At 40.6% G+C, this 26649-nt stretch overlaps 1 protein-coding gene across 3 annotated transcripts in view; it reads right to left on the bottom strand.

Moving 5' to 3' along the window:
- Positions 1–26649, bottom strand: part of ADAMTS2 (ADAM metallopeptidase with thrombospondin type 1 motif 2) — a 189350-nt gene that overhangs the window by 98341 nt on the left and 64360 nt on the right. For all 3 annotated transcript variants that reach the window (XM_062002068.1, XM_062002070.1, XM_062002069.1), the window contains one exon: positions 20308–20467. In XM_062002068.1, coding sequence (XP_061858052.1) covers positions 20308–20467 — 160 coding nt within the window. The remainder of the gene's footprint in view (positions 1–20307; positions 20468–26649) is intronic.

The raw sequence follows: 26649 nt of genomic DNA, 5'->3' as shown, positions 1-26649 counted from the left end.
CCCTCAGACCTTTGAATTGAGGCTGGCTACAAGAACAGACAGATGGCTCTCGGTGTCAGGGCAACAGAGCCACTTACAGGGTAGTCAAAGATAAACAGAAGATACTTATATCAAAACATGTAAAACAATACATGACTAGTACTGAACACAGATTTTTACTGTTCCTTTTCTAGAAACAAGAAAGGATTTATTGCTCTGGACCATTTGTTAGATATTCTCTGTCCTTAGAAGATGTTATTTTCCTTCTCTGTGGAGGCCTCACTAATCTGCTCCATGCTCTGGGAATGGCTGAGGACAGCACAGCTATTGCTGAGATGCTGACTTTGATCTCGTGGACATGGTTATTCCATGCCAACCTTAAGAACATCTCTGGCATTGCTAAAAATGAGCCATGGAAAAGAGTAACAGGAGACAGAAACAAAAAAGACTGAGACATTTTGGTACTGTGAGGTACGGAGCATCTTCATCTCCTTTGTTACCACTTGCCCCCTTTGAGCCCTTGGAGACCTCTGCAGATGCACAGTGGACACCACCTCACTGCATGCTTCCTATTTCCTACACAATTTTATTGGACAATTCACCATTCCTTGAGAAGTCCCATCCCAACACCAACAAAGAGCAGGAAATGAAGGAATAGCCTAACAAAATTCATGACACACACTGTTACATATCAGAAGCATACCACAACGCTCTACCAAACAGGATTCCCTGGGAAAGTTCCCAGTAATCTCAGAGGAGCTACAGCTTTACTCAGATTTGTTTGCCTCAAATTCACTAGTATCTGTTGGGTAGAAGTCTACGTTTGTCAAAGTGGCATTTCTGATGGTCAATTTTTGACTTTCCAAACATTTTATTAAGTAAGGATAATATTAATGGTTTGAACTTTACATAGATTCAGCCTTATCCCCATTGCCAAACTGCTGCAACATCTCAGTGCTGGATGAGAGAACACATGTGGATGTCAGGAAGTGCCACTCCTGGATTTTTCATTACCTTGAACAGTTGAGTTCCATTTTCATAACACTAATTTCTCACCAGTTCCTGCTGACATTCATGACTTAACTGGCAAAGATTGCAGTGAACTGCTGAGCAATCCATTTAAAGAAATAGCTTGGATATATTAGCTAGGAATTTTCTGGCACCAGTTCCTACGTTTTGGTTAGTATATACAGCAGAACCTATGACCTATTTTCCTCTTTGCAGAGAACAACATTCTCCCCATTTTTGGAAACCATCTAGCACATGGAAAATAAAGAGGTGTGACTAGAGTCAACTCTCAGCTGCACTGTTAGATATTTAGTGTAATCTCAATTAAGTCAATGGCTTTGTAGAGTTTTGGACCATCATCAGGGTAGTTGAGAGAAGTTATTGACTCAGTAACTTCTGAAAAGCTTCTGTATGAAACAGATCTAGGAATTCAACATCTGCATTATTGTGATCGTATTTTATTACCTTTGAAATCTTTTATAATTCAAAGCCAGGATGCTCTGCTATTCCAACACCACACAGTCACAATACTTCTGGAAAAGTATCCCTTAAAGAGATCCAACGCGAGGACAGCACTGCAGGATTAACAGTGTCCTCCATGTTTGAATGTTGCTTTCCAAATCTATAAAACCAGCCGTGTTCAGTTGGGATGTTTTGATCACTGAGACTTATCCAGGAATACAAATGTATGAATAAGTCATTCCTCCTTCCAAACATCACCAAACCACAGCAGAACATGAACTCTGCTCAAGGACACACACTTACTCAGCTGATGACTATGGTGCCAAGCTGCCTACTCATTTGCTTTATTTTTCTTTCTTTTTTTTAAGGGTGTGGAAATCTTTGTTTACTTAAAGGCATCCTTCTGGTTTATTGTCCTAGATCACTTACCTTCTAGGTGATGATTATCAGTACAAGCAACAGTGCAGGTACTGGGGTAAAGGTGCCTTATCCCAAGCAGAATTTGTCTTCCCACTGAACTAAGTTATACAACACCACAAGCAAGGCTGCATCGTTTTAACTCCAGGAGGTTACATTAGTACAGTTTTTGTATTTACATAAAGATGAAGACAAAGAAAAAAAAATAATTATCTACAGGAACTAAAAAGTACATCTTGATTGAAAGATGGCTGAGACAACCTGATAACAGCTTATGTGTCTAGAAAACACTGGCACATGGAAGAGAAGGATTTTTTTTTAAGAAGAAAATGGGGGAGGGTTAGCTACAAAGGATAGATTGTGAAAAATTATTAAATCTAGACCCAAGAAAACATTTTTAAGCACTGAGATCATTTAGACTACAATTTAGGCTCCAAGTACAAATTGTTGAATTTCATTCTCTGCAATTCTTTTAAATAAGTCTGAATAATGCACAGGAGGGAGTGGTGGTACACGGGCCCAGGCTGCACCAACAGACCAAAGCAATCACATCTACAGCAGACAGAGGATACTGATACTGCTATGCAAGTGACCTCAAAGATCTGGAGTATTTGGCTTCTGAATCCTAAACTACAAACATCTCACATTCTAACCACATTTCTGAGATTTTGCTTACATTGAAAAATCATACATCAGATGGTACACAGAGCGGCGGGAGGCAGAGAGACAGATGCGAAGAGAGAGGAATCATTCGTAACCATTGCAAAGCATCCCTCCGTGGGGAATCCTGTGTTTCTCTGGGTAACACAGAAATTAACTACATTTCCTGCCCATGTGGTCAGAGGGAGTGAATATGCAGAATGGAAAGAAATGGTATCTCAAGACAAGTAAAATTTGAGAATACCAACAGTCAAGAAACACTTTGAAAATATCAAGACAAAATAAGAATTTAATTTTAATTTAGCAAGCAATTATCAAACACTCAAAGCTAAGAGAAAAATACAGCCAAAACCAACTAACAGTAAGGAAATGCCCTCAACCAAATGGTCTGACTGAATGCTTTGTCATGTTCACGTAGAGAAAGGCTGGTATGTCTGAGTCTGTCCAATCAAGAACTTAGAACTTTTATGATAAAATATTTGCACCAAATTTCGAACTTTTTTTTTTCCTCATCACTGTATTTATACATCACTTGGAAAATTCAAATGACATTTCACTCCTGCTTTGATAAGAAGGCTTATAAAATCAAAATAGGTTCTGATCTTGGATGAAAATTATTATAATTTTCCAGTGGGGGGCAAAAGAAACAAAATCAGAAACAGAGAAAAAGAAGATATACCTTTGTGGGTGGCCTCCTGCAAAACTGGCAAAAGAAACCCACTGCTTTCCAGTTTCACTTCTATATTCAGACATGTTTGCGTAACTTTTGCATTTGGAAAGGATTTTTCATATTTCAGGGGAAGATGGTTCTAGTAAGGAAAAACACCCAATAACAACTTCCTTTTGTCTTCTTCATTTTTACTTTAGCAAAGAAAACTTCATCTTGTTCAATCACAGAATCCAAAACCCACTGACATTTGATTGTTATCAAACACAATCCTAGCAAAGCTCTGGGAACAGTACATCCTTGATATTAAGGTTTTGACATTAGTTTGTTCATCTAGGTTTCCTCCTACTTCTGCTCTTTATCATCCCAGAAATTTTGCCCAGGTGGAATTAGAGAACACCGGCTGTTTGTCTTACATTTCTAGATGGCCAGATGTGTGACCAAGCTACTGGTGTTTTGGACCACTCCTTCATGAAGGAGCACTGGTAATGAGGTAATCACAACTGCAATAAATCTACTGCAGCTGCAACATACTGGAACAAATGAGCTACACACATCTCCAGTAAATTTGAGGCATCCTTCAGTGCTGTCTCACATGTTCAGAGCATGCTCTCAAATTTCCCAAGCAAGCAGGATGCCACTGGTATGTACCGGGCTTACAGTGTGTAGGTGGATCAGTGGTGCAGGACATGCAGAGTCTTGCATATTAAGACCTCACCACTTGGACACTGCAGATTCACCCTGGTCAAAGGACACAGAGATCCTTGTTTGGAAAACTATGGACAGAATGATGACAACCAGGACCTAACAGGTTTGTTTAAGTTCTATTAGAATGTATCAAAAATCAGGTGATACTCAAATTCTCCATGAAACTTGATGATTTAGCCATAAGGATATATATTTCTTGCAAGATACAGCTAAATCAGCAAAGAACAACACTTCAGATTGGAAAGCAGATTGAAAGAATTGAGTTTTTTGACACTGCTTAATTAAGCTATGCTGCTTTTCACACCAGGACTGCCAGCAGAAGGCAAAACATATTGCAAGCATACAGTTCTCTCTACAACTAGACACTAAATGGCACTCCTTCCTTGCTTCCTCACTCTGCTACGTGCTGTTCCACCTTGCCTACCAACCATCCTGGCAGCCAACGAAGCCCCTCAGCTGACAGGCACTATGTGTCTATACTTTAAGCAGGAATGTTTTTTCCTGGCAAAGGGCAAGAGAACTGGGCAATGAAAGCACCTGCAGCAATTATATGTGTCTTTAGACCCCTCTGCAAAAGGAAAGCAGATCCCAGCCTGGATTTGCACAGTAGCCTCCTCTTCCATCCTAAGTTCAGCACTTCCAACGGAAGGAAAATCACCCTGAGGTCTTGGCAGCATTTCTGAAACATCCTGTTAATCACTTTTAAAAGTGAAAAACTGACTGAAGTGAAGTCCAAAGGCCTACTCTGACTTTGTCATTAAGATGACTGTGAGAGGGAGAAACACGAGGAGAGCAACTAACGGGAATACAGAGGTCAGACCAAGAGCTTCAAAGCATGTAGGCATCTTATTGATTCTGCCTTCAGATCTTGAAACCAATAAAGTTAGCTTCTTGAGATCCTTTCTGTACAAGCTGAAGACAATAATTTCTCCTGGGTATCTAAGGAACTTGAAATTTGTTTTGAAAAACTTTAACTATTTACATTTATTATAAAGGAAGTGAGAAAGGTATTTGCACAACTGAGAGGTGCTTTTCGGGACCTAGAGAGCAAGGATTGAATTTTGGTTGTGTGTTTCAAGCCGAATTTCACCATGAATGAGAAACTCTTCTAACTGCTAACACAATGGTATATTTTTTTTCCCAACAGTTTCACTGTAAATTCTAAGAAAATAAAATGAGAGCACCAAAAGCCTCATGCAACGTGACATCTTGGTATATACTGGTCAAAATACTGAGGGCATATGACTGGGTCATTGAAAAATGAGAATGAGAATTCTGAAAGATATTAGTATATCTGGGAAAGATGGAAATCACCAAGATTATCACCTGGAGATCTAAATTAGATCAATTAAGCATTATTTTAAAAAAAAAGAAGAAAAATAATGGCTCAGCTAAAAAAGACAAAAAGAGAAAAACTGGAAGAACAAATCAGTAAAAACAGAGCTGAAGAAGAAAAATTTTAGACTTCTTACGGTTACACAGTAGAGTTGAAATAGTTTTGGTGAACTGAAGAAGCATCCAGAAGGACAGCCCAATGCTAATCCAGTCAACTACTGAAATCAGTTGAGCAGTTTTCAAAAAACTGGAGCAGAGGGACAAGAAGGTGGTACTGCTACATGAGCACAGAGCAGGGGGGTTTAGAAAGCACCATGGGAAAGGAAGGTACTATGTATGTCCTGAAAACTGGATTAAAACCAAAGTACGAGTGGAATATTGAGATTAAGCACAGTGAAGTATAGATCCCAAAAGAGGGGTTCAGAAAATTCAGAATTATTTTATCAGAAAGCAGCAGAAGGAACTGAGGTACCGTTATTACTGACAGCACTTAACAAAATTATATCCCAGCTCTGAATGCATCTGTAACAAACACTGTAGGAAGGCATACCTGACCAGGTGATAGGAAGGAAAACTGTGCTCATTAAAAAGAAAAAGGAGCAGCTTGCTCTGAAAGCTCAAGACATATAACAGCTTATGATCTGGAAGCTTCTTATCAGATTCATTAACCACAAATTGGTTGAATTAGGTGAGACTAATGATGTGTTTCTTGGTGTGAGGAAGGATATTGACAAAGCATAAGTGAGAAGGGAAAAAAAGGCTGAGCTGCTGAAGGCAGAAAAAAGACTCTGCCTGAATTGTAAATTACACGTACGTGCAGGACATTGTCACAAGCCTGTGTGCTAACTGGTGAAAGCATGTCGCAACTGTAACATAGCACATAAAATCATGCAATCTATGTAAGCAATACAGTGAAAATCGGTAAAACTTAGCAGTACTTTCCAAGGGGCTCTGATAATTTTCATGAACAATGAAAGATTGTTCATGAAAGTCTGTCTCTCAACAGACATAAAAGCAGTGTCAGAGAGTGAGGAACCATATGGTATGGCTTTGTTAGGAATACCTGGATCCATTCCATCACATCCATAGGAACACTCCATCATTAAAAATATACTGGTCATATTCTCAATCATCAATTCTTAATGTAACTTCAAGTCACAGATTTGTTTCAATGTGTTCAAATGAATATTAAAGTAAATCATGAAACCCAGAAGGTACAAAATTAATCAAAACAGAAGCAAAGACACTTTGCAATTCAGGCGAACTCAGCCACCCAGTTTCCCACAGCCTTGCACTGAGTCTGCCCCCACTAAACTCATTGGGAACTTTTCCATAAAGATCAGTGTGAACGGGATCAAGTGCATGGCTTGGCTGAACCCTACCCACTTGCCAACTGGTAATTTATTATTGTAAAGGCAGTTCCCAGAAAATGCATTTGTATAAGGTCTGTGAGAATTAGCTATCATATAACATGCATTGCCTACAGGGATTTTGAAAGAGACACTAATTTATTTGGTGGGAGTACATCTCGCATTGCAAAGACTCTGAGCTCTCCTTTAAAAACTTACTTAAATTGAGAAGAAATAATCTTAAGAAATGTGGTCTTTTAGCTAAAGGATTCTTTCTCCCATAGATTCTTGGAAATGCCCCTGTTACCACTTCGGAGACAATCATGATTTCCAGTTGTCTGACTTGAGACCCATGAGGACTGTAAATCCTACTAGTACAATCAATCTTATCTGCTACAAATCTTCAGAGCTTAGAAGCACCAATTTTCTTGCAAGGAACGCTTTGCCCTTTGCCAGGACTTTCCACCAGGGTCTCAGAAGCACAGAAGACCATTTAATTCTCTTCAGGATGTCCGATAAGAGGGTCCCAAATGAGGCAGCAGTCAATCAGCTATCATGGACCAGTGAACACCACCACATAGATCTGAGGCTTAACTGCTTCATGCCATGCACCCTTCTTACCCACATCCTACCATCACTGCTAACAGCTACAGTAACAGTGGCATGAAGGCAGCCAGGTAAGTCTCTCCTGAAGTCTGTTGCCACCTCTAATAAAAGTGTACTAGGAGTTCCTACAACATTTGCACAATCCTCCCACCTCTATCACACATCCAGACACAAATACAAACCAGAGCCATGGCTAAAAAATGGCAGAAACCAACCCCTTGGGGCTGTCACTTGGTATTACTCACTGCCAGTGGATTCTTAACCAAAACTTCCACTTAACTTTCAGTTCAGACTTTATTCCAAAGCCTGTGTTTTCTCATCTGCATTTTGTTGCTATGCTATTGCCCATACATTTTTAAGCAGACTGATAGATTCTGCCAGTCTTCCAAAAATATTCTGCTTCAGTAATTCATGACCTGCAGGTCAATATCTCAAATGCTACAATGGGTTGCCATGGAAATGTCAATACCATCCGTTTCTCTGCACACATGTAATTGGGATATCCAAGAAAAATACCTGGAAATTTGGACATTATATTCAAGTCATCTTACAGTGACTCAAAATCAGATTTTCCCCTTTGTTATATTTTACACTGGAGATTGAGTAGCATTTTAGGGCTGCCTAGGACATTTAATACCGCTGGCTAGAGCCTTTAGGCTGCCTTTTTCTAACCATTTCATGGTTTAACAAGTCTCCAGAGGCTCTGCTTAAAGAAAAACAAAGCAAAAAATACTTTGGCTTGCAAGTAGAATATAAAGTTAAAACCTATGATTTTCAGCCTGCTCTTTAGTCAGTACTTTCTTAAGAAGCACTGGGAAAAGGCTAAGCTAAACTGGCAGGAAGAATGGTCAGCAAGCCTGTGAACAAGTCCAGATTTAATCTATGGCTTTAGACAATACATCATTCTAAACTCAGATCCCTGGAAGAACTGATTTCCCAATCCCCATGAAATCCATTTTTTTTTAGTGTATTGAAAAAAAGAATCTGCTTTAAAAGCCACTGAACAAATATACTCAAGCCCCAAACATCTAGGGTTTGGCATATCCCACTTCAACATGAATAAATGTGTACAAGAGCCCTGACACACAGAGCAGATCTCTGTAAAGTGGAGACCAAACCACTGCCCTACTCCACAGAGAGAAAAATATGAACGACTGCAACGTTAATTCCTATAAATAACAGTGTCTCTCTAAAAAAGGAAAGCTCTAGAAAGAAAGAAACCCAGTAGGATGAATGAACTCTGAACACTACGATATTGTGAAGCTCAATTAGACAAACAGGATTGCTGCCCACTCAACAACACTATTTAGTTACTGTTGCTACCAGCTATACCAGATGCTTTCCCATGAAGAGACCTGGGTTTTCTCACCTATGGAAGAAGGACATTTCCAAAATGTCCCTTCTCACATCCAAAGAGCCATCCAAAACCCCATGTCACTTAAATCACGCTGCAAATTTATTCCAAAGACAGTTCAGAAAAAAAAAAGAGATCAGACAGAGAACACACAACACTAGTTCACATTTCTTTAAAAGTTGGAAGAAAACCCATTAAGGTAAAGTTTCTCTGCTAAGTGTGTGAGGTGGGTTTTGAAAGAAGGCACAGGGATGGGCGTTTCGGAGGCAGCTGCTTCAGGCATAAAATGTTTTTCAATGTCTCTCGCCATTCACAGTCAGCAAGCACTTCCAATAACTGCAATATGCCTCCACATGTACAACAGAAAAAAAGAGATCATCTTGACAGGCAAACAGACGTGGTCACAAAGTGCACTGATATCTGACAAGAATAGAAGATTTTAAAATTTGCACAGGTGGCAGTTCAGAGAAACCACTGTTAGGGTTTTCTTTCTAGGTTGCCTTTAGGATTGAGCACGTCTTATGTGAGACTCGTTCTTTGGATAAAAGAATCCTTTCCCAAATGTTCTGTAAATAATCACGCCAAGTTTTAAAAAGCTGTGATTGTTGATGCTACATTAAAATGTTAGGGTTACTGGCAAAAAAAACAACAACAAAAATCCATGTCATTTTTATAATTGACAGTCTGTGGTGGCCAAACCCTGCAAAAGCGGAGCAAAGCCCAGGGAAATGGATTTTGTTCCAAGGTCAACTGTCTGAAAGCCCAGCAGTGCTAAAGAAAGTGATCCTTAGCATGGCAAGGCTCCTGCAGTGTGAAAGCCCTGAGCGGGCCAGCAGCGAGGGGCTGCGGGGGCCGAGTCAGAAGCACCGCTGCTCCCAACGCTTCCCTCACACCTGGTCCTTCCGGATTTCTGCCCCCCTTGCCTCCCACATCCATCAAGCACTACTGCAAAGGACTGCTGAGAAACCTTCTCTGAAGAGCTACCTACCTGTAGGACTGTCAGCTCTGGAGTTGAAATAAAAGCAATCCCTAACCCCCTCACCATCCAGATTGTGATTAATAATTTTTCCTCTTGAAAGCACTACACATTGCTGGGCAGGAGAGCTGTGCCAGATGGTCCAAGCACACACAGAGAGCTGGAATGAGTAAATGGCTGCACAAAAACTCACAGATAAAAAGAAGAGCAAAGATGGATACCAGGCTTTTAATCAAAGAACCTGCTGAAAAATACACAGTATTTAACCCATTAACAAGCACTGCAGTTTCATGAGCTGTGCGACATCACGTAGTAAAAGAATCGCTTGGACTGCAAGAGGCTTCACCCTTTACACAGGGATGGGACGAGTGGACAACAGAACCAGTTGCCACTCTCTGTGAGGGTCTCCTTCGAGGCACACAGCCAGCAGAGTACAGGGTCTCCTGAGGCACTGAGAAAAGCAAGGCAGTGATTGAGTTGCCTGCCATGGCATTGCTGGACCATCCAGTAGCCTCCAGCTTGTGACTGTATCCCTTTCAGCAAAGCAGCTCATGCAGCAACAGCTGGCCAAGGGATTGTGGCCAGCGACAGAGAGAAACACTAGTCTGTCATTAACACAGTGTTAGAATGGTTTAAATTACCAAACCATGCCCTTGTTCTTACTATGATAGCAGAGTTCCAGCAACAGAGAACCAGGATGCAGGTCTATGCAGGCAATGCTGGAGGATTTGAATCACATCAGGGGTGTGAGGGTAAGTCACTGAAGCAGCTTGTGGCTGCTGCTCACGTATGGACCTTTAATAGAAATGGTTCAAATCCAAGAAGGTTTCTCTGTATTAACAGAATAATCATTGTTTGGCTTAAGAGTACATCCTGGTGTACTCAGGATCATCAGTCCTGCAGACAGAACATTTTAAATCTAATATGCAAATGTTAGGTAACACAGCTTCTGAGGTTTATATTCCAATGAGGAAAGATAATTAGAATCAAGCTACTACCAGCAAACATTCATGTGGGACTTTTTTACATGCACAGTTTGGGATAAAATATTTTCAAGCTTAATTATAAATCATTTGTAACATGATCATTTAGAAAAATCAGAGTTTGCACTCTGCTTGCTGTAACATAGTTTCTGCTACTGCTTTATCCCAGTGTTTTAAAACAGTGTTTCTGCTCTACAGAAAAGAAAAAATTTCCAGGAACAAATTGATTTACTACTGTACTGAAATGCAGGTTCAAAGTAACTGTTTTTTTCCTAGGCTAAGATCCTCTTGCCTTTTATGATTTCAGGAAAGCACAGTGGAAAGGAGACTTGCAGTAGCCTAAATGAAAGTTAGCACTGCTATTGCTTGCTTTTAAAGGGAAAGATATTTTTACCTAAAAAATCCAGGCAGCCTCAAGCATTGCTTGGGGAATTCAAAACACAGAGAACACAAACAAATAAGCAAGAGTTACAAAACTGCTACACCAAGTTATTACCCAACATGAGCTCTATCCGTAAACCAAAGCTTTGTCGACCAGGCACCCAATTCATACCAACCACAGGGTTACTACAGGTGTAGTCCTCAGCCTCCTGCAGAGAGTAACACATGCTTTGCTAAAGCATAAGCATCAAAGAAGTATGTGCTTCCCTGCTCATCCCTGCAATTGCACACACCAGGAAAAGAATCAGGCCCAAAAAGCAGCATCCCCCTCTCACGCTACCTTCAAAAGGCAGCTGAAATGCTCTGTATCCTCTCCCTCTGGCTTGTTCACCCAGCAGGTAGTAGGGGCAAGCAGTAGTTGTCCACACTGGTAAGCTCCCAGAGCATCTCACTGAGCCTCACAGGACCTTGGACTGCAACAGGGAAGAGAAGCAGGACAGGCAGCCATGGCTGTACTGTGGGATGGGTTTAGGGCAGTGGGAAGGGTTTAGGGCAGTGGGAAGAACAGTGCAGTGATAAATGCATTTATATGGTGCATAACCTACCACACATGTGGTCAGCTAAGGAAAACAGCCCTTCAGCTCAGGCAGTAGCTTTGAACATGCCCCAGGACAGCTGTCTATGTAGCAGCAACTCTGAAGCACTCTCACTTTAAGCAGGACTGAGCTCACAAGGAACATACCACTTGGTTGTAGGGATGTGCTTCGTGTATGTCAGCCACCATGAATTAAATTAGTGTAGAGAAAGACCTAATAACCTATTTCTCATTCTCCATCTGCATCTCACGTTGCTGTAAACACAGCCACCCTTCCAGTACCCCTTCTGCAAACCTCAAGACACCAGCAGCACACAGACTTCTTCAGTGGCTGGCCATTGAGGAGCAGATTTCACACAGCTGAGAACAGTCAGAACCAGCTGGAATACATTTTTAATCCTTGGCCCACTTCATAGGGCCTCACATGTGGCTTTTCTGTTGCAATAAATGACAGAAACTTAGATGTTTGAAGGATATCCATCTCCCTTGCAACTCTGGGCTTGCCCATTGCTTTCATTTGATGGTGCCAGGAGGTTTTTGCCTGATTGAACCACTTTATCACCATTAACGTGGACAGCAGACAAAATTTATGCCTCTTCTAGACAGAAAACATTTTAAACAGAAAATGTTTATCGGCATTTTTTACTAGAGCTTACTTCAGTGACGCATAGCAGATGCTACTTTGCGTATTGTTATTAAACACACTGTTTGAATCCCATGGTACAAAACAGCAAACATTACATGCTACCCATATTTCTGAATTCTCAGTTCCAGAATCCATTTCCTAAACAGAGATATGGGTTGCAGAACACTTTCAGTTTGTCAGGACAGAATATTAAGGTCTTTCTGTGAACAAGTTTCTGTCTTTGTGTCTGGCAGAGACATCAGAACCCGCTGGATCATTGCCATCCTCTGTCTTTCTCAGCAGGTTAGACAACATGAACACAGCTTGTAAATAAACAAACCCCAATAGGATGACACTTTGCAGAAAACCTCACCAGTAGATGTGAAACTGCAGAAACCGTGTGGGTGTGCACATACATTTTCATAAGCAAAACCTCCTCACATGCCTGTGGGTGGCTGCGCACACTCACACACTCAAGCGCTCACTCTGAAGGCAAGGTTTGACTTATGAACTGCTGCTCCAGTGAACTCTGCTCTTACACTGGGCCCTTGGTAGCAGGGAACAGGATTGGCTTTCAGTTAAAAAAAAAAAGAGCTTATGCTACTCTTGTCCAAAAGGCAAATATTTTGTTCTCTCTTTCCTCCCAGGAGACAGAGAGGCTAAATTCATTAAAGATTGTGAGACCAATGTAAGACCAAAACCAAACCTTAATGAAATCTGTTATGAAATGCTTTGTCTCTATAAACAAACAAGTGTTGACTAAACGTAAGCATAAACAAACCAGTGATTAATCAGGCTTAGTTTCATACACCCCTAGTGCTGAATTAATTAACAGAAGAACGTGAAAAATAAAATGAGCACTTTCCCCATGCTTTCATCACGGCTTCTCACAAAGACTTTGAAGCAGTATTTGCATGAGAACTGGAAACTGTTGGCTTATAGACTGCTATCAGCCTTATTATAATTTTGTTATATTTAGCAATATTTGGTAGTGTTCAGCTCCAGCTGCAAGCTGTTCCCAGCAATCACTTAGGAGAGCCCTACCAAAGCGTTTGAATTTAGCAGAGAGGCTAAAATGAACTCATCAGTTGAGTGACATTAATTTTAATTTATATTAACCTCAGATACAAGCAAATCAGTGATATTTAAATAAGCACAAATAACTAAGCTGTTCACCTTTAATTCATGCATATCTGAATGGAAATAATGTGCTTCGGTAACTTGCTTCATAACCAGAAGAGGAATCCACCTCCATTCAGAATAAGAAAAAAATATTTAGCCTAAGGTACATATAATGAAAACCACTCAAATAATTTTGACTTAAGTACCTACTCAAAGTTAAGTATGCACTTGTTTCCTTGAAGTTTACGTGAATCACCAAGTATCTACTGAGAAATGCAGGGATAAATACAGAAACTGAGCTTCTTAACACACTATTATGATGTTCCTGTATTCCACATTTAGTGACAGTTTATTACAAGAACTGCAGTTTTGTGGAGTGTATGGGAGAGGGGGCTGACAGCTCAGTGCTGGGACACCTCAGTGGCAGAGCTGGCCCATGCAGCAGCTCCATCCTCTCCCTGCTCCTATCCCAGGCACAGTATTGCCCGGCAGCTCCGCATCGCTCCACGACCCCCCAGCAATCTTTACTTAGGTGCTCAGTTTCTGATGAAACAAAACGCTGCTGCAGTGACTACAGATTTGACTACTGACTACAGAAAAAGTATTTCATGAACATTCAATCATTCTGAAAGCGATTTTTAGCATCTGGAAAAAGGGGATGTTTAATTAAAAGCAAAAATCCTTTGAAGAATCCGTATACTTTTCAAAGCACTTGAAAATTTTAAAAAGCCTACTGTAAAAGTAGCCCACACAGCTTTATTGTGGTCCTGATACACATGCACATCATCACAAATCTTTAGTTACATGAGCCCTTCCCTTCCTCTCTAAAAAAACACAGCAAACCCACTACTATTAAAAAAAAAAATGCAATTAATCTCAGATTAATTTTATTCCAGATGAAAGAAAATTGACTGTCCCAGAAGCTCTGGGAGAATTAACTTTTTATCTGAGATCACTCTGTGGCCCAGCTAAAACCACAGACTAGAGAGGTCTATGGTAGAAATTACCATCCTCTCTGGGAAAAAAAGAGGTTATTCCTTATATTTTGCACCAAGCACATGCAAGAGCATTGTTCTTTAACCTTCACCTAATCACCCCAGATTTATAAAAACAGAAACCTTTACATTTATCCTAAACTTTCATGTTAAAATTGTTGCAAGGGTCTTATTTGCCTGTGCCAGCAAAGAACTGCTTCATCAGCTGCACCTTGGGAAGAGTGATACCCAATGGCCTAATACCACTCTCTGGAGACTTGTTTTGTCAGGAGTGCATAACCTTGCTTTTTATTCAAAAGTTGATTCTCAACTGAATTCACAATCTTTCTCTTCCCAGAAAAGACCCATGAATCTGCAATGTGAAATTCAGAGGAAACCCAAGACGGGAAAGACAGATGTATTTATCATGCACAGATGATGTAGGAAGGAGACAAAAAATATTGTCATCAGTTCTGTACTGACTGCAAAATAAGGGGACAGTAATTAATCAGCAGGAGTAGACGCTGAGAGGAAATATTGATTGAATTTGGAGAAACTTCAGCTTCCTGAAGGAGCTGTTCCCCTGCAAAAGTAACCAGAAAAGTTTCTGTAAATTAGAATGGCAACCAGCCAGCCTGCAGCCAATCTGAACATCGTTTCAGGCAATCCACAAAAAAATATACACCAGATGCACGTTGGTTTCTAAAAAGTAATTTAAATACATTAGTAAATCAATGGCATTGACAGTTTGATGGACTGTGATGGAGGAGTCTTCCTCTGAAATATCATCTTTAAAACCTGCAAAGCTCTGGCAACTGAGTTCTTACAACTTTATCATATTTTTAACTTTTTCATCTTTTCCACCAGCTTCTAGTTTTTGATTGTTTTAGCTTAAATTGACATGGCTTGACATGGCTTTCTCTCCTGCTGAATTGGCTTCCAATACACGGGGACATCCCACCAGTGTGAGGAGGAGGAAAGGTTTTTGTCCTTTTGTGCTGTGGTGGGACAGGAGAGATCAGTAATAGGACTGAGGAGCAGTTCTGCTCTGATGAGGTTTGGGTATCTGTCAGGAAGGAGCTGATTGCCTCTATTGAGTAGCAGCAACTTATTCCTGTCCTTTTACCTGACCTGTATGCATTTATGGCTGGGTGGGATATTAGTCACAACACAGAAAACAGTAGAAATAAAAATCATAAAGAGAGGGGTATTTTTCCTCAAGAAGTACACTATAGGGTCACACAAAATGATCACATTTTTCAGCATCATCCCTCTTAAGGTCTGACTACAAGCAAACCCCAGTATTGCTGTGGGAAGAGGTCACAAGTCTCCAGCAGAGGCTGAGAGCCCATCCATTCCATCAGCTCAGAGTATACTCATGACTTGTGGCAGATTGGTTTGGTCATTCCAAGGGATCTAATTAGCAGTTTAAAAATGCAACAATCTGCCTGGTTTAAGCACATTTGAACAGTTACCTTGCTGTCTTTCTTAGTAATAAACTGCTCTTGGCTAAGGTCGTCTTTCATCTGCACAGTAAATAAAACTGGCAACTATATCTGAGTTTCTGTTTCTCATCAGTCAAACAATACAATAAAACTCAGAGCAGCGTACTTAGACAATGATTTTGAGAGAGGAGGCAAACCTTGAGGAAGTTTTAGTATAATCATTTCCTCCTAGTTGATCAACATAACAAGACACAGCAATTTAGCTGGGGAAATGTGATATTAAAGCTTGCAAGACTGATAATCAGATTGTCTTTAGAGGCAAAAGTCAAGTAGGTTTTCCAGACCTCACCATAATCATTAATTAAATACTTACCATCCCTTCACTTAACATCCAAAGAACATTTAAGCAAAAACCCATCAGTTTCAAGAAAAACAACCTCCTGTAGCTTGCCTATTTAATTCTAGTTCTATCATGTAGGAAGTTTTACTGCTGTCAAGCAACATTTCTCATCTTTCTAAGAAGGAATTCAACTGAAAATATTAAAGCATTATCAGCATGCTGCTTATTTTTCTCTAGAGGAAGATAAATTATTATATGCATGCAAGTAGTAAAAGCAGTTGCCAGAAAAAATAGGGTTTATTCCCACCATACCTGCAATACATCAACCACTACATGAAAATATTTCTCTTTCCAAAACCATTAGCCTAATTTGTAGAGAACGTGTGCAGACTTTCACAGTACTACTCTGCTGCAGATTGTTACTTGCCTAAAATATGATGCTTACATTTTTCCAGTACATTAGCAAATAGTATTGTTTGAGAGGAAGAAATAAGTAGAAATATTACACTCTTTACTCGGTTATCCTCGCAAACACCAGATAATCCTACACCAGTCAAAATACAATGATTCAAGCTGCCAGAACAAGTATTTACTTTTCCCATTATACTGATAGCATTTGACGCAAATGCAGAAGCAAACCTGGTATGGTCTGAAATCAGACCAGATCTGCCGCTCGTTTCACGTCTGTTCTCTCCCAGCACATTCCACTTCTTAAAAGCCAGCACGTCAGCACAGCCTTCATAAAAGAAGCAGCATACCTTGATCCCTCCAGAACTTAGGAGGTTGTCTTTTTTGTTCGTTCATATTTTTTAACCAGATGGAATAAAATGCCATTTTCCATCACTTTAATACTTTAGATAGATAATAGTGTATGGGAAATGCTACAAAAACCCTGCTGTCACATCTCCTCACCATGCTTGTTAGTACAACCTAGAATTTATTTTCATGGTTGGGAAAATACCTTTTTCTCCCACCCTCACAACCAGTTGATGGATGTTCTATTAGTCCTAGTTGTCTTTTGGGGAAGATCAGCTGCCCACAAGCTACAGAGACATCTCTCGTGCAATTGTACATCTCCATGTTGGAGGTCTCTGCCTGAGAAGCAGATTGCATTTAGGAGACTATGACCCTGTATAGACTCATTATGAGAATATAGTTAGAGCAATTTTGTCATCAATGTCTTAAATGACTAAACAAGACCACCCACTCAAGCAGCACGCTGGCCACGAAGAGCTCTTCCCTTCTGTGTGGAGACAGGAGGCATGAAGAGCCCCAGCAGCACAGCCCAGCCCCTGCACTGCAGGAGGTTCCCTGTGCCCAGCTGGGATGTGCTGCTCCACAGAACAGGCCCCACTTCTGCAAGGGAGAACCTGGAGAGATTTCCCTAACAGCAGCATCCTAATGTACCCACCAGCTGTGGGAGTAAATCCTAAAGTCCTTGCAATGACGACTGACCCCGTTTCAGCATTTTCCTGTTTCAGTGGGGAGAGAACAGCTTGTCCTATTTCTTGTGAAATGAGTGCCAGAGATAGGAATATTTATAAGGAATTTGTATCTATCTATCCAAACCCAAACATTCAAAAATCATGACTCACAATCCCCTCCCAAATCATGGGATTAAAGTAACATATCATGAGATTTTGAAAAGCGTTGCCTTAAAAGTTATGGAATACCATATATTTTGAGTTACTCATTACTTGTAAATATTTACTCAGAAATTACTGGTTTTTTAGCCACAGGTAAAAGAAACAGAAGTTCACCTAGAGAAAAAAAAAAAAAGAAAAAAAAATCATCACATATTCATAAGATTCCTGGAGGCTGGACCTTTAAAAATAGTCCAAGTGTTACAATTCATCACATGTAAATTTATGGGACTTGGCAACAATGCAGTTGTCTCCAGGGATAGTGGAAGAGGGAGAGTGCTCTTGGTTAACCTCTTTTTTTCTGTTTTCTTGTTGGGGTATTTTTTAATAGACACAGCATGCTGAAAGTGCCCTACTAGGTCTTTCCTAAATAAATCCATTCATTAATTTAGAGCACTATGGAAGCACGCAGCACAGTGTGCTTATCAGCACCCAGTCACTAAATATTTTTATGTTTGTTAATCAAAACTACATGGATTCTAGAAGACAAAATGGAAATTAAAATTACAGTTTTTGAAAACATGCCCTTTCTATGCCTGTTGCCCAGAGCAAATCAGAGGTGAGAAGTTTAATAAAAAGATGGAACAGACCAGTTTTGGAGTGGCCGTTCACTTTGTTAATGGAAAAGAGAATTTCAGGAGGGAAAAAAACTCAAACCTGTGTAGTGGGGTTTTTTTATAAAATAAAAACTAATCTTTAATCAGTTTTACAAATCAAAAGATGGTGGATGGAAGGGAAGACTACTACTCTTAGCATTTTTTTTCCTTATGTGAAATTTGAAAAATCACACCTATTCCTCCCGATCACCAACAGATGCTGTTCCAGACATTGTCTCAGCCTGGTCTGCACAAGCTCAGCCTCATTTTTGCTTTTTTACCCCACAGTGCTGGCTGATAGCTGTTATTACTCTGTGCTCTGTAGCAGAACCTCAAAGGTGACAGACACGGAAGGCTGGTGGCATCACGCAGCCACCACCCGTCGCTTCAGTGCCGGGCTCCGCCAGGAGCCACCGACACGACGCTGCACCTCACACAGGTGCTTTCACATGGTGCTGTCACAGCCTTCCTCTAGCAGGTACTGCATGCCAGCAACTAGAGCTGATCTACAATTTATGCTTTTCTGTGTACTAGACTCCTACTCCTGAGGAATATTTACTATCCAAAACCAAAAATACTGCCATAAGGTGTGAATAAAATCAAGTCTCTTTTGTTGAAGAGGAAACACAGTGAATGGCTGATATTTTCCCACATTGCAATAATTTTATAAGCATCTACTCAAAGAGCAACTTCCATCCTATAATTCTGGGACTGTAGCACTTGGGTTCCTGCATCCCTCAGCTCTGCTCCAGAATGAGTTCTAAGGCAACCAGAAGAGCTCAACGTTGTACCAGTGACAAAATTCGTGGGTCATTATGATGAAGGGCCAAAGTGAAGGAAAAAAGTTACTTGAACATTGAGAAATTTATAGTGCTCATTTGGCCCCAAGTTCAGTGTCTCAGTGACTCTCTGTCTATCTGTTCCTTCAACTGCTTTCTGGGAGAAAAAAGGAAGGAAGCAATAAGATTCAAGTAACTGCTTTCTGGGCATTACTAGAGTTTTTATGACAGGTACCAATCCTTTATCTTTTGAAAATTATTAAGGTGGCAGAGGTATGGGGATCTCTGGGAAGAATTTTACAAAGGACAATCTAACACACTATATTATATTTAAAAACATATTTCAATAAGAGAATACTAGGTTATGAGTGGTAAATAACTCCACAGTTTGGTGTACATATTTAGAACAAAAATGTAGCTATTCTGTTGTTTCCACTCAAAAGACTCAGTTAATCTTGATGTTAACATCAGCTGTCAAAACATCCACTTACCAGACTTGCATCCCTTATTTATTCAGCAAAATAGGTGCAACATCCAAGCAGTTACCAGAGAAATAAAAATTACTACATAGAAAGGGTGTTTACATTTAGCTCCTATTATTCTATCACTGTCTATAACATACTTAGTACATTTAAATTCCACACTTGGAAACACATAAATAAATCAAGAAAGTTTGTGTTCATATCTGAAAAGAACGTTATTCCCCTCTTGAGATTGAATCCAGTCCAGAGAGAACACCATCAATGAGAAGCATCCGTACTATGTCAGCCTTAGTGTATCCTTGTTGCAGCCTTCCAACATAGCCTTTGCAGAGCCAGCACTGCTACCTGTTCCCAGCGCACACAGGCAACTCTGCAGCACTGTTTCATCCACCATCCCCTTCCTCTGCTCTGACCCATGGACTCAGTGGGACACAGGACTTTATGCTGGCTACCTCCAGAGCCAAGGAAACTCTATAAAGCATACACAGTTCCACCATCCTGGAGATCATAGAATCGTAGCACGGTTTGGGTTTGCAGGGACCTTAAAAACCATCTTGTTCTAACTCACCTGCTATGGAGTTCCAACCCCATACCTTCCACCAGGTCGGGTTGCTCAAAGACCCATCCAATCTGGCCTAGATCACTTCCAGGGACAAAGGATCCATAAGATGGTTTTGGCTGCTGCAAAGCTTGTTTACCCCAGGTAAAGCATACCTTTTCACCCACAGAGGAGAACACATCTCCATTTTCAAGGATAAAGCCAGACACAGCAGATCACATTGGCTATATGCCTTCAGCTGGCATTAGTATCTCTGCCTTACCTTTATACAGGGTATCCGCACTCTCAATAGGAAGCTGCTTCTTGGCAGCTGCTCTGCGATAGACCACGTGCGTTCTGCCTCCTCCCTCCTCCGCCTCCTGGGCCCCCTTCTCTAGAGGTTCGATGAAGAACTCGTCCTTGTCTGTGCGAATCATGCCAGCCTGCAGCGACAGGGCAGAGATCGAACATTTTGCGTTACTGCACATAGAGCAGACGTTGTGAGTAAACAGTAACAATATGCTTAAGCACACTTTAGTGCTCTCTAGAGAGCAATTAGGATGCAGAGAGGAAACCAGGTGAATTCTTTATTAGGGCAAAACGAAGCATCATTTCCCCAGCTTGACAAGAAAGGACAAAAAAAGTATAACCCTGAACCAAAAGGACTTCTCCTCAAACCACATGAGCAAAGTACAGGTCTAAGAATCTGTCTAGGAAATACACCCTCCATTAGAAAGCAGCTGCAATGAAAGCTGCTATGACCTTAGCTATCTGTCCCATCCAGACCACTCCAGTGTTTACTATCTCTGCTAAATAAAGGATCAGTTCGGCAGTCACAAGCTGGTCCTGATGTGCAGTTCAACAATCAAAACTGTAGAGTCAGCCTTTCTGTTCAGAAACAAGATGGAAAAGTACTATGTCTTACGTGCAGGCAACTAAGCCTTGTGATTATTTCCCCCTTGACACAAAGAGTTCAGCTGACAAAATACTCTTTCAAGAAACTAGTTTATAAAAGGTCAGTATTGCTTTGCTGAGAAATAAAATCTTATTCCGACTGGACTGGATACCCTGGTATTAAAGAAAGAGAAATTTTCACTTCTACAGAGTACATTAAAGGAACATCACCCAAGTGATTCTCACTGTGTTCTGTGGAAACCCTCATAAAGACTGAAACTTGAAAAAGTCTTCTCATTATCTTCATGCAGGTGAAGCAACTTGCACACTTGGATCATTTGTTTCCTCTTGCAGTCCTGCCCTACTGCAGAAGGCCACAGCAGCCAGTAGCTGGCTTGCTGAGATGGTTGGCTTCAATCAATTTTTTTGCATATGTTTGCACACCTGTGTTTGAGAACTTAAACTAATGAAACTCATAGTTTGCAAACAGAAAGTCTCACTATTAATAGGAAAGAAATTGTTTAGATTATTATTGAGAGAAGCCCCAGATCCAACCTTCAGAAGCTCCTTCATCATGCTCTTTCCCACTCTGCCCACTGATGACCCCGCAAGTCTCTGGACTTTCAGACTGGACACAGAAGAACTTTTTGACATTGTGACACCTTTATGCTCTGCTGGATGAAACGCTACCTCAAGCTTCCAAGAGAAACAGCTTGATTCCTTTGAAGCCAGCATCCTCACTTGAAACGTGTATAATCGAAACACTCTTAGCATAACCCAGCACTAAAGTTCTCATACAAAGCATATTTTTCTTTTACAAGCAGCAAACTACATTCCTCCTGCTATAAATACAGTATGTTCCTTGGTTCCCTCCTTGGAAAAATGTCAGGTTCATTTGTCATGTCTTAACTTACATTAGGCAAGATTTCCAGTCCCAGATTTCGTATATATAATGTATACAAAAACAGATTGAAGGGGAAGGATTAAAGAAGCAAAATTATATCGAAGCAATTTAAACTGATGCCATCCTGCCTGTATAGAGGAAACTGAATTTGAAACCCTGTTCTGTTTCTTCTTATCTAATTTAGATTCTGCATCAGACATAAAAGAGGTGAGACAGGCTCAACAGCTCCAGGAAGCTCAGACAACCAAGAAGATAAGTGCTGAACCCAGATCCCAGGAGCTGATCTTTTACTGTACATGAAAATTCAGAGTGGATGTCATTCTCCTTTTAATGTATATTGCAATTGTATACACACACACATACAAACACACATTCTGGATATTAGATATTCTATCCAGAAATTTTATAGTCTTTGAAATGTGCAACTAAAGATCAAGAAGGAACAAGCACGGCATGCTCAGCTGCACAGTCTATGACACATGCGCCGTACGTTCATCCAGGAGAAATAAACACACAGGGGGCTTCACTGTCATGTGAAAAATGGGATTTTGCTTTTTGCAAGGAAGCTATATGGTTGCACACATGTTTGTATGTATTTCTGGATTTATTAAACCTACTACTAATTAAGCAGCTAGTGCCAGATCTCAGTTTAAAATGCAGACCATACTTCAGGATGCTGGAGGAAACGCTGCTGTATACTGTATGCAGCAGAAGGCACTGATGGGAATCCAGAGGAATTTAGAACTTCTGAGAAAATTAACAGATAAGCAACTTCTACAATCAGTAGTTGAACTGATTAGACAGAAGAACAACTCTTATAGGTGAATTTTAGCTTTTGGAAAAGAAAATGTGGTCAGAGTGAAGATTCCTCCCTGAGAAGATGAAGGTCACACCCTGGGCAGATTCTAAGGCTGAACAAAAGAGATAGCTGAATGTTGGTTCCTAAGACACAAACCCAGTGGTTAAACACTGACGTTTCCTGCAGATGATTGTGCCTGATGCTGGCTCTTTTGTGTGCAGGGGATTTGTGTGGCACTGAAGACTCCCAAATAACAGCCCATCCATCAGGTTCTCCCATTTTATATTCTGCCTCTTGGATAGACACACCACCATGCTTTACATCCCCATGGCAGCATCATCCTTAATACTGCTGGAGTGTGGAAAGGAAGAAACTTAACCTTCAAACATGGCTGAATATTTCTTATCTCATTTTCATCTTGATCTAAAATAACTTTGTCTTTTGTACTGGAATTTCTCTCTTCCTCTAGCCCTAAGAAACACATACCTTTTTTTTTTTGTCAGAATTATTAGGAAAGACTCAGCACGTGCTTGAATTGTAAAATAACTTTATTTATTTGTTTGTTGTATATCCTAGACAGTCTTTGATTTAGCCAACATATTTTCATGAAATAAAATAAGAAAAAGTGTCTTTTTCTTAAAAAGACTTTAAAGATGAGAACTCATTCAGATGGCGATGCAGTTACTACAGCAATCCACAGTTCAAGCCATCTGCCTAATAATATACCCTCACTTATAAATGATTCATTAAGAAATATGTGGGGCTGCTGAATGGCTCCACCACACATTTCTTTGCTGCTTTGAGCAAGACATTTAACCTCTTTATTTCTATTACTCCACCTCTGAACCAGTAGAACAGTAGTCTTGTAGGATAATTACAAGGACTGAGTTGTTACTTGTTACTTTTTTGCCAAGTGCTTTGAACATGAAAAGTTCAAGATGAACTGGCTAACGCATTTTTTCTACTACTACTCAGAACACCCTCAAAAAGCCACCATGAAAGGGAGGTTGCTTGTAGTCATCAGCTCAACACCAGTGTTACACACAGCCAAGCAAGCAACACAAAGGCATTGCTCCAGGAGCAGGGGTTTGCTCATGCCCTTCACTCATCATTCCTGTTTTATCCAAGGACCATCACCCTTGTGTCAGCCTGTCCTGCCAAGACAGCTGTCAGGCAACCACCAAGTTTTTGATGACAGAGAGCATTAAAGTTGCTGCAATTTCCTGAAGAATGTCTCTGGACAGCTAAACCAGAAATGCCATATTGTTTGAGCAAACCTGTGCCTCCCCTTCAACACAGTTAGACTAAAATGATTTCAGAAAATTATTCAGCCATCAACCAGACATTTACTCCAGGGAATGAAAAAGCAGAATTAAGGCTTTCAATTGTCAGTTTTCCTAAGTTCTAACTGAAAAACAGTAGCTGCTTTCATGAACTAAGAGCTGAAAAGTAACTGCTAGCAACAGCAGTTTTCTCTCCTATACAGCTCGTCACCCATCCTGTGACTGCTATACTGACAGTTGTGGACTAGCTGTGTCCTCCCTTGCACTACCACCATGCAACCAGTGTTGATTCAGAACTAGATGTGAGATTGAGCATCTCCATGGAAAGAACTTCCAATTCTGGAAAAACCTGTTACCTCGTCCCCTCCTCTTCTGGGACTTTTACTTTGAAACTAAAGTGAATATGAGAATGTTGCTAAACAACAATGGCAGGAGAGACTGTGTCCTGTGACTAATAAAAACATAAATTAATTGAAAAAGTGTTTGCCTTTGGAATGCACCAAACTGCAGCACTGAGCCTGTAATATCCCACTATTTCCCAAGGTGGGACGTCCCCAGGCCTTCCTTCCAAGGATTTTTAGACCCAGTTGCAAATTACTCGAGCCAATCACTGCTTAGCACTCATTAATATGCATTAAAGACTATAGCAGAAGACACTTAATCAAAAAGAAACTGCAGTTCAGAGAATCAAAACCTCCTCTAAGGTTAGTAAGGCAGTTATTTAGAAGTCAAAGCTACAAAGGAAAAAAATCACAAGGAAAGCAGAGAGCGACTGTCCTGTTTAATTAAGACAAGAATTACACTGATAAGCCACAAATGAGTTCACTGCAATACAAAGGGCTGGGGCTTAGAGCTCCACTAATCTCTTTTGGGAGTAACAAGGATCTTGCACACCCCTGAAGACCTGCCTCCAAAGCCTTGAAGGGCCACAGCATCTACAGACACTGGCAATGGCAGCAGTCACACAGACCCTTCTCTACCACTTCAGCTTTTTAAGTCAAGTCCACTGCACCATCAGGTCATCATCTTCACTTGGGACTTTCTGCCCAAGGTAATTTTAGGAAGAACATTTTCACTGAGAGGGTTATGAAGCACTGGAACAGGCTGCCCATGGAGGGGGAGTCACCACTCCTAAAGATATTCAAAAGTAGTGTAGATGAAGTACTGAGGAATATGGTTTAGTTCAGTGGTGGGCTTGGCAGTGTGAGGTGAGTGGTTGGACTCGATGATCTTAAGGGTCTTCTCCAACCATAACAATTCTATGATTCTAATTAGACTAGTCCCATCTACCACGATGGAGACCTTCTCTCCAGGCCAGGAGATCTGCCAACAGTTTGCCAATGCATCGCAGAGTTCAGCTGAAAAGCAAGTCTCCTCTCCAGTCTCCTCAACATCCTCAACCCCTCCTGCATTTCTAAAGACATTCTTTAAAAATCTAATTTTACAGAAAAACTGCCTGGCATATTTAGATCTACAGAATCCTCCAGGTTTTAGAATGTTAGCTCCTGTGGATAATTAAATGTCTTGCTGGCTCTGCACTTGGTGAGCAACTTTAATTGTCTCCTCATTCCCATTCCCATCACGGCTCCCTGTTCTAGGCTGTAATGAAGTAACCCGTCTAGCTGCTGCTTCAGGACTCCAGAGCCTCAGCCCATCCTGTAACCACACGTTTAATTAATGCTCATTTTCTTCCTCATTAGTACAGCTTTACAAAGTTTCTCATTGCCACATAAAGGCAAATTTACTTCCCAAACTCCAAGCACATGATACAGACAGGAAGCTAAAATTAAATGTGAACAAATCTGAAACTCATATTGAAAAAAATCCAAGTGTTTGCTTAGTTAATTAAATCAGTAACCTAGAAAACCAAAACATGTTTCAGAAACTCTTAAAAGCAGTATTTCTGTAAATAGAGAGAGCTCTGTTTTGAGTATTTGATTCTGAAAAAAGTAGCCAGCCATGTGACATACCTATGCCTGAACAATTCCTAAATACAGTCCTGAACTTCAGGTGATTTTCTTGAGATCAAAGGGAGGTTCAAGCTACCTGATATTTAACCAAAGTGCCTGGGTTAGACGCCTGCACTCTCTGTGATGACAATGAAGCCTCAAGAGGAGAATTTGCAATATGGGATCCTCCAAACAATCAATTCCCAGAGAAGCAGAGAATGATTTGCATATCACTGTACAGTTGCCAAAAAATACTCTGTAGATAACTTGAAAGAGAAAATATTTATATTTGCAGGACAGTACATTGGACAAGGTCTTATTCTATTTTTATATCAATATGTCTGGATGCTAAATAAACAGCTGCTACAGATTTTACCAAAACTGGCATTAGCATAGCAGAAAGTTTTCAAGCAAATTCCACATATTACTTGTATTTATGATCCTTCTCTATGTCTTAGAGCCACAGGAACATGCTTTGTTTCCAAACAGCAACAGATGTGTCCTCCCACCACTGAAGTACAGAAATATTACAAGTTCAAGTGCGTTCGAATGGACCTGATGCACCAGGAGCTCCAATGACTGCAGCACGATCACCCAGTCTGTGGCAGAACTAAGGACATAACACAGACATTCCAAACTCATCCCTGCACACACGGGATTCCTCAGCATTTTCAGCTCTGCGATGTATTCCTTCCTGATCACATAGTACACTGATTCAGGAACAGACACACTTGGTGGTTTATTTCCATTTAGCTTCATTCATATAGATAACAACGCAAAATGGTCCTTATGTCCT

Source organism: Colius striatus, chromosome 9, assembly GCF_028858725.1.
Source record: "Colius striatus isolate bColStr4 chromosome 9, bColStr4.1.hap1, whole genome shotgun sequence".
NCBI lineage: Eukaryota > Metazoa > Chordata > Aves > Coliiformes > Coliidae > Colius > Colius striatus.
Note: the sequence above shows the minus strand (reverse complement) of the source record. Positions and strands in the feature narration are given on the sequence as shown.